Here is a 13609-nt window from a genome sequence, read left to right on the forward strand (position 1 = left end):
TTTCTCCATTGATGTTTTCCTTAAACCTGAATCCATTCCTAAACACCATCAATCCAATAAATACTCATATACAAAACAACACTCTGTAAGAATATATAAACGCAATGTAGAGTAGAATTCACTTTTATTTACATAACTTTTAGAAAGAAAAACGTTTACAGTCACAACAGCAAAGCAAACATTTCATGAAGCATACGACAACAAAAAGAAATAAAAAGCACTTTCCTTACAGGGATTAGTGTTTGGAGAAGTTTGCCAGTAATGTGCAGCGGATATCATCTCCAATATCTACACAAGAAAACCACAAAATAGCTGCAGTTTGCAACTCCAACACCTCTCTGTTTCAGCATCTGTCAGGACAAACATCGGTGCGTTTCATTCGTTTACAGCTGAAGCAACAGAAGGAACTTTGTTTTTTTCTTTTAAATCACAAACTGCATTTGAAAAGACTATAACATAACCTTAATATGATTATTATTGAAGATTTAACTCCAGGTTAATGTCTTTAAAGTTGTAGCTGCTGCAGCCAAATACTTTAGATGGAAAAAATAAAATCGATGCAAACAAGCTGTTAGGTGAACGGTCCCCCACTGCCCAGCATCTTCATGCTTTTAGAAGAGAAATATCACCCTCCAACCAGTCTTTTGTGAGTGGTGTTATCATCAAAAGCTCTGCAGCCATGGCAACCATTTGACCCTTACTGACACGTTTACCTTGCAATAAAGTAGGAGTGATAAGTGGTGCAAGGCGACAGGATGTCTGTGAGAGAAGAAGCGCTCCACAGGAAGCCAGAGATGTGTATCAGCGAAACGGAGTCTAACTACCGCTTAAATCAAAACCCACTGGATACACCACTATGGCGGCTCTTCCTGCTCCTGCACATCTCAACAGCGTGTTATTGGAGCAGAGCATGTCGAGTCTCCGCTGGCTTGACGAGGACGACGCTTCCTGTCCGTTAGCAGATTGGATTGATGTGCTGGATGCACCGACGTGAAGTAGTGTGAGACGGAAGCAGGATGCAAACGGGGAAGCGTGGCTTCAGATGTAGAGCGAGCCGTCAGCAGGTCCCACGTAGCCCACCCCAATCAGAAGAACGTCTATCAGCGTCCAAATACCCAGGCCTCCAAAGCTAAACAGTTTGCCTAGACCTTCTCTCCACTGGCCCAGATAAAACCGGTCTGCCCCAAAACCACCGAGAGTGATGCTACGGCAGGAAAGAGCAGAGACACAGATTTGAAAGATACCGTGAGAACAAACTCCTGAATCAGACACAGTGTTGTATGAATAATTGGGAGTGGCTTACCTGAGCGCCAGAGCCGTAGACCATTTATATCCACCGGTCCAATTACAGAACAAACGCTTCTGGAAGCGCCTTCTGCCTGCAGAACAAAATCACATTCAAAATAAAGGCTTTAATATTGAAACTTAAAGTAGGAAAATCTTTCAGGAGGCTTTTTTTTCAATTAGAAAGAATTTTCCTTTTTCCTTCTGTTGCCAAACCAAACGTCCCCTTTAATTTTCCCCTCCTTTGACTCCTTCAAACATTTAACGGTGGTTTAATTTGTCAGACCAACACAAAGAAGTGAATGATTGCTTAGTGGAAGGAGAGGAAGAGATTTTTTCTTTCAATGCAAAAACTTCTGACTACTCCAAATCCCACAGAGCAGCAAACAGCCGTTAATTGTTGACCAAACCGATGGTAACTAAGCTGTCAGAGATATTAGTGAACAAACTCCATAGTGAAGCCGACGGGGCAGAGCTTTAACTAGTGGAGAAGCCATTTAGTTATTTTACCACCTTGTTCCGAAATGCAATGAAAGTCATCTTTTTCCTCCAAAGTCTGCACACAAAACCCTGTTATTACAGAGTTATATATACATTGTTGTGGGTTTACAACAAATATTTGCATTCTCAGTCATTTGAGTCGTAATAAGCACAAAACATGCTGCATGGGGGTGGCAGCGTAATGCTAAGGTCTGGTTACCTTAGTTTCAAATCTGTTTTGTGCTTTATTACAAACAGAAAACCTCTATGTAGATGAAGATGAGGCCCAAACTGTTTCCACCAACCCTCCTGCACATGTTTCTCCAGCTTCAATGGAGTCCAGCTGTGATAAATCAACTTGATTGAACATGATTAGACCTCACACAGCAGCACACCGTTTACAGAAGTGAAGTCTGCATCCCAGTGTTATTATAAGTAGGGGATAGTATTCTGATCACACTATTTCCAGTGTGCCTGGACGATGACGTAAGGCATGAGCATTCAGACGGCAAAAAGACCATCAGGTATGTATCAGATTTAGCATCAGGTTTGGCGGCAGCTCAAATCTGAATTATTTGGGGGTGAAAGGATCAAAATTGGGCCGTTCTGACTGCCATGAAAAAGGAAAATATGAGGGAAAAAAAGGATCTAGGTCGTATTTTCCCACCTTAGTCAGGGAGGAAGATTAAAAACGCTGATTATTCTGTCAGAGCTTCAGGGATCCTCTGTGGAGAGAAAAACATCTCTACAACAATCCACCAACTGGGTCTCTAAAGCCTCTTTCCCACTGAAATTAGCGGGTTAACGCAGCTTTTTCAAAGCAAGTAGAACTGCTAACAATCAGCATTTGGCTCCGTTCAGATTGACAAAAAAAGCTCAGTCTGACAAACTGCTGTCAAGCTGCGTCCCCTTTGTCCCCCTACTGCTGTGTGTCTTTTGACATATCACACTGGGTTAATGTTGATTATGTCACCAGTGCAACAGAAATCAGGAAAGTAAACAATGCAGAGCAACATGGCGTAGTCAGTGTGCTTTATTGTTTCACTCTATTATTTGTCTGAATTCCTCGCACCATTGCTGCCCCATGTTTATCGGATGTAAACAGAGTTGTTTCTGCTCATTAGATAAGAATGAGCCGTTCGACTGGTGCCGTTTTGGCGTCCATACGTTGCATTCAATGGTATCACATAAATTAGCAGGTCAACCCAAGTCTGTTGTTCCCACTGCATGCTGATCAGAGCTGAGATGATTTTAACCTGGGCCGCCTGCCGAGTCGTTTGAACCTGGTAGACACACATCGGTGAGCTGTTCCCACTGCCACTAAAAACAGACTGTTCCCGTGTCGGAAAGGCATATAACCTATGTGAAAAAGCAATCCCCCACCCTCTATGAAAACCTCAAGTCGATAGAGAATGAATATTGTCTCATTTCTAATAAAGAAAAAAATGAAAAATTCACGATAACTAATTCTAAAACACAGTTAAATCAACATAAGAGCCTTACTCTTACCTCTTACTTTTTGAAAAACTGTCCAATAGAAGTGTGTGTGTGTGTGTGGGGGGGGCATAATTATGCATTGTGAATGCATAAAGACCCTCTGAGTTAAATATCCCTCAGCTAAGGCTATAATAAAACTCAAATTGGGCCTAATTAAGGTGATTCTTTTTAGTCATAAGTGCTGTTTGGCCGAGTAAAAAAAAAAGAAATCTCATCATGAAGTCTACTGGCACAGATTGTTGCTTTTTTCATACCAAGAATCAAATTAAACAGACATAACCTTCAAGGAAGGCACAGTTTAAAAAAAAAGCATTTACCATCCAATTAAAAAGCTAAAATAAAAAGAAGCCATATTCTCTCAGAGTAATCATCAAAAAGCGGCAAACAATGGAGCTGACATCTACGTTTGCATACCAGTTTTTTTTTTTTATCTTTTCTGAATGGTGTTTCAGTCTTTGTTTTCCAGTAGTAACTTCTTTTCAACCAGTGAGAGGGAAAAAAGAACATCCTCTATAAACTGAAAACAGCCCAGACGGCTGTATTCAGCCACTTAATATAACCCACATACTCTTGTCCTTAAAAGTGTAGGAAATACAAAGAACACACAAAGTGGTTCAACACACTGCTTTTTACCTGCTTTCAAAGCTAATTTGATTTATATCAATTTAAGTATGCTTTCATATGAGATAGGAAAAATAAATCATCCTACGCTCTTCATTACTCTGTTTATGTAATGGAAGTAGACAATGCAAAGTTTTGTATGACTCAGAGCTCCACTAGAAAGAAACATATGGAGTGAAATTTGTTCCATTATTGTTGGAAGCAAAGAACATATCTTGTAAATTGGGGGGAGAAATACAATCTAGAAATAAAACTGGGAACGTTTTTTTTTTTTTAATATTTTGATTAAAACCTGACCAGATTTGGATTTTTCAATTTTAATTTTCAATTTCTCTTCTCAAAAAGGTTCTTTTTTTTACAGATTATTTTTTTATTCTATTTTTTTTTTTCAGATTTATGCTTCATTGAATTTTATGAATTGCATTCTTTTTAAATAAGCCTGTTCTTAAATAGCAATTTGGGAAAGATTGCAATTTGTAGAACACTGTAAAAAAAAATTTTAAAACTAAAAGTTGAAAAAAGCAATAAAGTATAAAATATAAAAAATTATGTCTGTTTTTTTTTTTTTTTAAACAATCTTAGAAAACAGCAGCCACCTTTAAAAACCGCAAACATTCCAGAAGTAAATCTTCTGGATGCATTTCTTTTACTTCAGTTTACCAAAATGCGTTTTTCAAGTTTCCATCTACAACGTGTGCTCTTTGCTTGCAAAATTAATCGAACAAAAGTCACTCCGCAGTAACGAAGCATCTTAAAAAAAGGCTTAAACTGTCCGTATCCTACAATGGGAAAAAAAAAATCCCTTTAAGTTCAGAGTGGATGTAGAATGTACCGAGTCAACTCGGTATATGTTATCCCTCTGTTGCTAAAGGTAAATTAGCCTTTTTTCAGACCATCTGATGTCCTACCTAAACAATGCACGTGGTCCAAGACGTCACACGTGGCGTTGTAGCGCCTGCGAGGACAGGAAACAGTCATGCAGCTGGTGGAGTTGGAGCAGCGGTACTCAGATGGGTCCAGCTGCCAGCAGAACTGACAGATGATGGAGAGAGTAAAGTTACTCTGCTGGGCTCCGGACTTTCCCTGCAAATATGAAAAACTAAATAAATAAACGTTTCTTCAGACTTTTGTGTAAAGTCGACTCATAGAGAAACTGCTACTCACTATGCAGTGGACACCTTTCTTGGGTTTACAAGTGAAAGAGGCTGGTTTCCCATAAGTGCAGTCGTGATGGTAGTCGCACTGAATGCAGCTGGCTGGCAGGCGATCGCACAGACCTCCGCTTGGACATTTAGGAATGTAGCTCACACCACTTGTTGGAGAAACTGCACAAACATTTGGATTTAAAACAAATCACACCAACTTAGGTGATAAAAACAATAACTGGCTACAAGACGCTAACACTGTTAAAACACAATAAAGATCCTCTGTTGACCTCTAACCAATGGCTGATTTTGGACAGAACCAAATATGGAGTGATCTTTGTTCCATTATTGTAAGAACAGGCTTTGTAAATGGAAGTAAAAAAATAAAATAATTAATAAAAAAAAAAAAAAAACAATCCAGGACTGAAAGTTTTGCAAACTGTATTCTTTTCAAATTACATTTTCTAGATCCCATTATTTTCATTTCTAGAGGCAGGCTTGTCATCTTGCATGAGGAGCAAAGACAAATTCCTATTGGTCTGCTGGACATCAGCAGCAGGATTTTTTTTATTGTCCAAGAGCGAGAGCTTCATATTGGGCGTGAAGTGAAGAGAATCTGATCTGTAAAATGAAATCTAAAAAAAAATGCAATTTGTAAAAAATCTATCTGAAAAACAGAAACAATTTTAAAGCTTCATTTAAGGATAAAATGTTATTCTTAGACCGGATCCCGCCAGCGAATTGTTTATCCACGGCCCCCTGGATGGTATTTAATTACCATTAGAACCGGCCAACAGGCCATGGCCGCGTTTGCATGCTGCTGTGACTTTGCGGGCTACCGTTGCATTGTGGGGAATGTAGTGTTGGTGCGGTTGTGTTGCACGCACCAACACCACATTCCCAGAGTAAAACATGATTTTGTTTTTCTTTTATTTAAAATTTTTTGTCCTGCTTTGCATGTTTGGATTGTTTTGGTTTTTGCTTTTCCCTCTTTAACAATCCAAGCTGGGCTGAAGTCGGTTGTCTTAGGAGGCAGAGTGCACTAACTGCACTCCGCAACTGCTGCACGCAGGTTTCAGCAGAGGCTGATTGAAGCCCCCTCGCTCAAACCTCTGGCTGAATTCTGGGTCCACTGCCGTGATTCCGCACAAAAATTTTTTATTTCTTTGTACAAGGTGTGATTTGTCTTTGAAGGAAGTATTGTTTTGTCTGTGTGCCATAGATTTTTGTATTTTATTTATACATATTTTTCAGTTGAATGGACACAGGACAAATGAAAATAAGAGCCACGAGAGAGAATACAAGTGATTTGATTTTTTTCTTATTTTACTAATTGAAAGCAGTGAGCGGAAGTATCATAGAGCAGCACAGTAATGCATTTTCGGTTTATAATGAATTCACTTTGATTTATGTATTCATCTAAATAAGTTCATTAATATAATCAAAGATTATTACTAATATTGTTATTAATATTTTGTTTAAAAAAACTGTGTTAGATCTTGGTTCAATAGGCAATGTTCATTTCAATGTTTTCATAAACTTTTAACCAGTCCGGCTTGTTTTACTTTTATGGCTAAATTTTTGATGAAAGAAAACCAGGTTTTTGATGCATTACACCCCCACAATAAGCTACTTATAGAGGGCACATTAGATATGCCTTTGCTCTGGAATTATTACAAACAGTAAAAAGCTACATATGCTAAGAGCAAACAACCGTGGGGAATTTGTGAAGAAAACTTTAGAAAGACAGGCAAATATTTTCATATAATATTTATCTATTTGACTGATTATTTTCCTGCTTACGGCAATTTCACCTGTAAAAGTAGGGTTGTGATTAAAACGACTATTTTGCTAATCAATTAAACCGTTGCTAATGTTTTTTGCTTAATTGATTAATAATTGGATAGCAAAAGGATCCTTAAAGAAGTTTTTTTTTTACCGAATTAAACCAAGTGAAACTGAAACTTTTCCACTTGAGGATTTCTGGTTAGAGCAGATTGACAGACGGAAAAAATAATGTTCTCTTATATGCAAATATTTATATATTTTTAATAATTTTGATCAAATTGCTGCTCTAAGGCGGTCACTCTGTCAACTAAAGGCAGGTTTTCAAGTCTATATACTTCAGCTAACAATTATTCAATGACTATATTAGTTGATGAATATTTCAATAATTAATGAAATTGTTTCAGTCCTATCTAAAAGTCAATTACTCTGAAGATCTTTAAAGTAGAAAATCAAGACAAAAAAGATAAAAAATAAAAAATCACTGCTAAGTCAAGTTTGCTGTACACAAAGAGTCGTATCCAATCATATTATTGGAAAGTTAGGAGGGAAAAATGGGAGCTGACACACTCGACAGGTTTGGACTGCAGCCAAATCTCAGCTTCAAAAACTAAACCAGAGACATCAGAAACGAAGAGAACTAAAATAAAACTTTACATTTCATAATTAAACGAGTCTCCAGGGTCTGTTGGAAGTGTGGGCTGGCATATAACCCATGAGCTTCACTTTAACAGTTTTAGAAATGTTTTCTATGAAATTTTCATATTTTAAAAAGTTTGTGTGGATGAAGAAACAAATCTGGAAATTTGAATATTTCCCCTCCCTTCATTTTTTCTTTAGAGATGTATCTAGATTTGGAAAATGATAGCAGAATATCTTCTACAATCATTTGCATCTATATCATAACTGAGGGGTTTCAATTTAAACCAGATTTATTTTTAATAAAACAGTAATATTAACCTGTTTATCCTAAAGACTATGATGTGGATAAATATTTAAATTTAGCAGAAATGTGATTGATTAATATAACATCTTTGGTATTGAGCTGTTCATTTAAAAATAAATAATATTTACAATTTTCCTATTTATGGGAGTGGGGGGGGTGGGGGGTTATGGTAGGGATTATCTATTCTATTTAATTATTTAATCTGCTAAAACATCTCGAAGGGTATATTACTGATGATAAACGTACATCTGTTAAACTTACCAGAGGCTGCAGCAGTGACCACCGGGCTGGTAAAGATAGATCCTTGCTGGGCATCTCTTGTGTGCGGAAGATCCTGGCCATCATGTGGTGAACTCAGGTAAGCTAAAAACATAAAAACAAAAAAAAAAAAAAAAAAAAAAAAAAAAAAAAAGCATAAAATACGCAGCTTATTTAGGAAAACTTATCACCAATTATTTCCTACTTCACCAGGATGAAAAGAGGCAACAGTAACTCTGTCCGAACGAGTTTCAAAAGCTGACTGATTCTTATTAAAAGTAATTTAAAAGGATTTAATCAGCTCAAATCGGTCAGTATTTTCATTCAAAAGCAGCTAGCTTGCTATGCTAGCTCCGTGTTGCTAGCTATGCTTACAAAACTAACGGCTATAAGCTGTTTATTGAATAAATTATATTTTTGAACGTACCATTTACGCACTGTAATACCAAATCCATCAGCAAAATGACAAATATTCCATAATGTTTCCAGCTTCGTCCTCGGTCTGGTCTCCATAAGTAGCAGCTGGTAGCCATTGTTGCTGCGGAACAAGAAGCAGCAGCTGCTGCATTCATGACCCGTAGGAATTACGAAGGAACGCATTTCTTTGACTATCTTCTCAGTTCTTTTTTTCTTTACTCGTTGAACCAATAGACCAATATAAACATATATCTTTGAATAACTTATTTTTCACCAGATTTATTTTGAAATAACTCGGGTGAAATCAGCGAAGAAATATGGTAGCTGTCGTGGAACATTTTTATTGGATTTCAGTGAACGCATCCTTGTTCTCCATCAAGTAAGGATGGTTAAAAGGGACAAAATTACTTAGGAGAGGATAAAATGTTTAAATATAAATATAGATTAAATTATTTTACTATGGGCTGGTCCGTTGTGCAACAGCCGAAATAGCTCAGTTGGGAGAGCGTCAGACTGAAGATCTGAAGGTCCCGGGTTTCGGCAGAGGCTTGGTTTCTCATTTATAACGCTAATGTGGGTCTCACAAAGGGGTCAACATGTACCCTGTGCCTTCTGTGCTCCTCAAATTGCATGAGTCTTTTATCAAAGCTTTAAAGAACAAAGTAGCACAAAGGTTAATGATTTCAAGTACAATGCAGACTCCTCAACTTTACTTTTTCTTTTACAAATAAACCTTTCTCAGTTACTCATTAATTTGTCAGAGTGGAGGTCTTCAACAGGAGGTCTGCAACCCCCAGGAGGTGCACGGAGGTACTGCATTGGATCATGAAAGTTTTGGTTGATTCCACTTTTTTTTTTTTATACCCCCCTGCTTACCAGCACCAAAGCAACCCCAGACCATCACATTACCTCCACCATGCTTAACAGATGGCGTCAGGCATTCTTCCAGCATCTTTTTATTTGTTCTGCGTCTCACAGACGTTCTTCCTTGTGATCCAAACACCTTAAAGTTGGAATCATCTGTCCACAAAATGTCGGTGTTCTTTTGACCATCTTTTTCCTAGTCTTTTATTGGCCAGTCTCAGATATGGCTTTTTCTTTGCCACTCTGCCCTGAAGCCCAGAATCCCGCAGCCGCCTCTTAACTGTAGATGTTGACACTAGTGTTTTGCGGGTACTATTTAATGAAGATGCCAGTTGGGGACCTGTGAGGCGTCTGTTTCTCAAACTAGAGACTCTAATGTACTTATCTTCTTGCTCAGTTGTGCAACGCGGCCTCCCACTTCTTGTTCTACTCTGGTTAGAGCCTGTTTGTGCTGTCCCCTAAAGGAAGTAGTGCACATCGTTATAGGAAATCTTCAATTTTTTAGCAATTTCTTGCATGGAATAGCCTTCATTTCTAAGAGCAAGAATAGATTGTCGAGTTTCAGATGAAAGTTCTCTTTTTCTGGCCATTTTGAGCGTTTAATTGACGCTCCAGAAACTCAATCTGCTCAAAGGAAGGTCAGTTTTGTAGCTTCTGTAACGAGCTAAACTGTTTTCAAAGGTGTGAACATGATTGCACAAGGGTTTTCTAATCATCAATTAGCCTTCTGAGCCAATGAGCAAACACATTGTACCATTAGAACACAGGAGTGATAGATGCTGGAAATGGGTCTCTATACACCTATGTAGATATTGCACCAAAAACCAGACATAGTCATTTACCACATTAGCAATGTATAGAGTGTATTTCTTTAAAGTTAAGACTACCGTGGTTTAAAGTTATCTTCTTTGAAAAGTACAGTGCTTTTCCTTCAAAAATAAGGACTTTTCAATGTGACCCCAAACTTTTGAACGGTAGAGTACATAAAATTGTAGCGACTCCTTAGCAAATCCTTATATAACAGGGTCCCGTATGTGTGTGACGCACTGCTACCTTGAGCAGAAATGCACATGGAATCCATGAATACGCTTTGCGTTTTAATAATATCCAGTGGCTTACATCATATCACTCACAACAGATCGTAAAGTACATGATGTGACCCTGATTTAAATGCTAAAGCAAACGGTCCATAAAATATGGCTACCTCACTCCCCTCTCTACTGCGGAGTGCAGGTAAACACGCCAATTTAAGCAATCTGCTGTCACCAGTGGAAGCAACATAGCCCAATTAATATAGTCGATTAACCTAAAGCAATATGCATGGTATTGTTTTTATAGGTCAGGTACGCCGGTTATTGACCTTGACCACGGCACCCTATAGTAGATTGCAAAGTTTCCTCTGGGATCAGCTTCATAGTCATGCTAGGCCACTTCTTTGATTTTATTTTGCTCAGGCTACTTGTAAGCCCACAGCCCGCCAAATGTCGAAAGGGCAATGTTATTAATACAAATTTTTTTTCTCAGCTTTTATTGTCATTACACTGTCACAAGTACAGAGCAATGGAATTAACTCCCTGCATTTAATCCATCCCCTTGGGGAGCAGTGGGCTGCCATAGTGTGGCGTCCAGGGAGCCGTGTGGGGTTAAGGGTCCTGCTCAGGGACCCAGAGTGTCAGTCTGTGGGAGTGGGGCTGGAGCTCAAAACCTCTGGATTCCAAGCGCAATGCCCAAACCACTAGGCCGCCACTCTCCCACTATTATTGCCAATACTGTTAATATAAAGTAGAGTTTTTTTGCATATTCAGTAATAAAATGTCAAAGGGGATGGTATGGGGTTGATTTTTACAATTTTTTAAGAAGGGGGAGGCCATCCCCACCTCAACTCTAGTACTGGCTGTCACCAAAGCAACTAAGCCCCACATGTTACAAACACATGCATACCTAATATTACAGCTCCTACAAAAATGCTACTAGTCTAATTGATTTAGAGCTGGATCTTAGTTAATGTGCTGCATAGATTCTATTGAGCGCTGAGAATGGACAAGCAGTGAACAATTGCACAAGTAAAAACACTGGTGTGAAGTGAAACAAAAACCAATTTTTAAAGATGTTTTTCTCTTTATTTATCCTTGTGAAGGATGTTCTCTGTGAAAATAGGCATCATTTCACATCATTTTCATCACACTCCATCTATAACTGATCAGCTCAGGCTCCTTCAAATGACCTACTGTTTCCCCTCCAGAGTTCACAGATGATCTCTTCGGCAAAACTTCCTCTTTTTTTAACATTTAACAAACACAAGATTATTTTCCATGTCTGTCGGTTTTCGCTTGACTGTCCAAACAAACACCATCATCTGCCCCATTCACTGCTCCTCTAACTAAACTTCCGCGCCCCAGGAAAGCAACCACCCGCTCTGGTTTGTTTTCCCTCCATCTTCATCAGAACTCCTCTTCAGCGTTCCGGCAGCGGGACTGTTTGAGCAGGGAGAGCCGAGCGATCACCTCAGACACCGGCAGCTCTCCGTGGACCTTGTTGTCTCTCGTGCGCACGTTCACGCTGTTAGTCATCTTCTCTTTCTCCCCGACGACTGCCAAGACACAAGACAACAGCTTGACATAACACCAGGAGCACAGCTACCCTAACGCGCCCGGTCAGCCAGTCTGTGTGACCATTTGGCTTCAACTGGTGTAATAAGGGACGTTTATTTTGATCTAATATTTCTTTTCTAAGCAGCAAAAAAACTAAAGAAAACAGACCAGAAAAGGTTGATCTATCTTTTCATTATTTTACTGATCATTTTTAATAGTGACCACATCAAGTTTTGGAAACGTCAGTAAATGTAGGATAAAGTCTTCAGTTGAGGCTAAATTGTGGCATAAATGAATATAAATGGACCTTTTTATTACTTAAGGACCTCTTTGGCTTTAACAGATAAGGAGATAATCAGTAATCTAAATGATTTCACATCATTTGCGGTGCAAGTTTAAATGAGCAGAAATAATATAACATAATCAGACATCCTGTTGAGGAAAGTATAAAACTCCTTAAGCAATCAAAAAAACTGATTACTAGAGCTGACCATATACTTAAATGCAATTATTATAATTATAAACCCCTAAACATTCGATTATATTGTATTTTTTGACCCATCAGAGACATAAGATGGTCACATAGGAGAAAAAACCCATCAAATTACAGTTAGGCTTATGATTTATGGCCACTTTCACTGTGAGTTAGCAGTTTAAAATCGATCGTTCAGATGCTTTGCGTTGAGCTTTTGTATCCTGTAAACAGCTTTTCTACAAACATTATCCTGCAATCAGCCATGTTAATTTTTCTGATCACCTGTGGAAAAAAATGTAATACGGTAAAAGTTTTTTGAAGGGAGTAACTTTACAGGTTTCTCAAATTAGTTTTTTTCTAATTCTTGTTTTTTTTAAACATCTTTTATTTTTACAAACTTTATTTTGTAAATTTTGTACAGACTTTATATTTTCCTTTTTTATTCTTTCAAAGCTTGGGTTTGAAAAGCCCAACACAAATGCTCTCCTCTGACATGCACATTGCCCAAAAAAAATGTCCCAATGCGAACCAACAGAAACGCGACTTCTAAGGAGAAGCTCGGCCCCAGAAGTACAGAGAATGTGATCCGTAAAATGTCATTTGAAAAGAATGAAATTGATAAATCTGAAAAACTAAAATTTCAAAAAACAAAATTTGAACATATAAAATATGCAAAAGAAAAAAAACAATTTGAAAATGTGTAAAACAAGAAAATAAATTTGAATAAACAGCACAGTAACTCTCGAAACCTTTTTCGACTAAGATGTTTTAAATTTCAATTTAAAAAATGCATCATTTCCTTGCAAAGATAATGGAACAAAATTGACTCCTTAGAACTGCATTAATACTGTAGCCTCTAAATCAGATGTGGGATTTAAAGGTTCCCAAAGTAAGGAAGAGGAATGTTAACTGATATTTAAATATTATTTCAGTTTATTATGGGAAAAAAGTCAGATTTCTGACTTTATTCTCAGAATTCTGACTTTTTTTCTTAGAATTCTGAGATTAATCTCAGAATTCTGACTTTTTGACTTGGGCACCATGAAGGAAGAGATGTTGGAGCACTCAGCTTCACTGACAAAGATGCAAACTGTTTGGGAGGCACATTGGCAGAAAATGATGGAATTAGGCGACTTTTTACATGTCCGAGGGGTCCCCAGTGATGCTATTTCATTAGTGGAAGAGCAGAAGGTGATTAAAACAAGAGAGATAGTTTAGTCTCTAAAACAGACATGGCTATGGCTTG

The 13609-nt window shown here is 38.0% G+C and overlaps 2 protein-coding genes across 2 annotated transcripts in view; both read right to left on the bottom strand.

The window, feature by feature from the left end:
- tm2d3 (TM2 domain containing 3) lies at positions 1-8605 on the bottom strand. Its single transcript, XM_015382971.1, has 6 exons — positions 8444-8605; positions 8020-8121; positions 5047-5207; positions 4791-4965; positions 1304-1379; positions 1-1204 (listed from the first exon to the last, which is right to left on the bottom strand). The coding sequence occupies exons 1-6, from the start codon at positions 8586-8588 to the stop codon at positions 1039-1041; spliced, it is 825 nt and encodes a 274-aa protein (XP_015238457.1). The 5' UTR covers positions 8589-8605; the 3' UTR covers positions 1-1038.
- A 2878-nt stretch (positions 8606-11483) lies between these two features.
- The window catches only part of tarsl2 (threonyl-tRNA synthetase-like 2), a 27816-nt gene continuing 25690 nt past the window's right edge, over positions 11484-13609 (bottom strand). Inside the window, exon 19 of the mRNA XM_015382972.1 lies at positions 11484-11887. Coding sequence (XP_015238458.1) covers positions 11739-11887 — 149 coding nt within the window. The 3' untranslated portion in view covers positions 11484-11738. The remainder of the gene's footprint in view (positions 11888-13609) is intronic.

The sequence above is a fragment of the Cyprinodon variegatus genome, unplaced genomic scaffold, assembly GCF_000732505.1.
Source record: "Cyprinodon variegatus isolate N-32 unplaced genomic scaffold, C_variegatus-1.0 Scaffold271, whole genome shotgun sequence".
Taxonomy (NCBI): Eukaryota; Metazoa; Chordata; class Actinopteri; order Cyprinodontiformes; family Cyprinodontidae; genus Cyprinodon; species Cyprinodon variegatus.

Bases quoted from the DNA above. Each gene is read 5' to 3' on its own strand.
- tm2d3 (XM_015382971.1), bottom strand. From the start codon at position 8,588: ATGAATGCAGCAGCTGCTGCTTCTTGTTCCGCAGCAACAATGGCTACC. The intron at 8,122-8,443 runs GTACGTTCAAAA...TTATGTTTTTAG, and splicing joins GGTATTACAGTGCGTAAATG to CTTACCTGAGTTCACCACAT. The intron at 5,208-8,019 runs GTAAGTTTAACA...ATGTTTGTGCAG, and splicing joins GGTCACTGCTGCAGCCTCTG to TTTCTCCAACAAGTGGTGTG.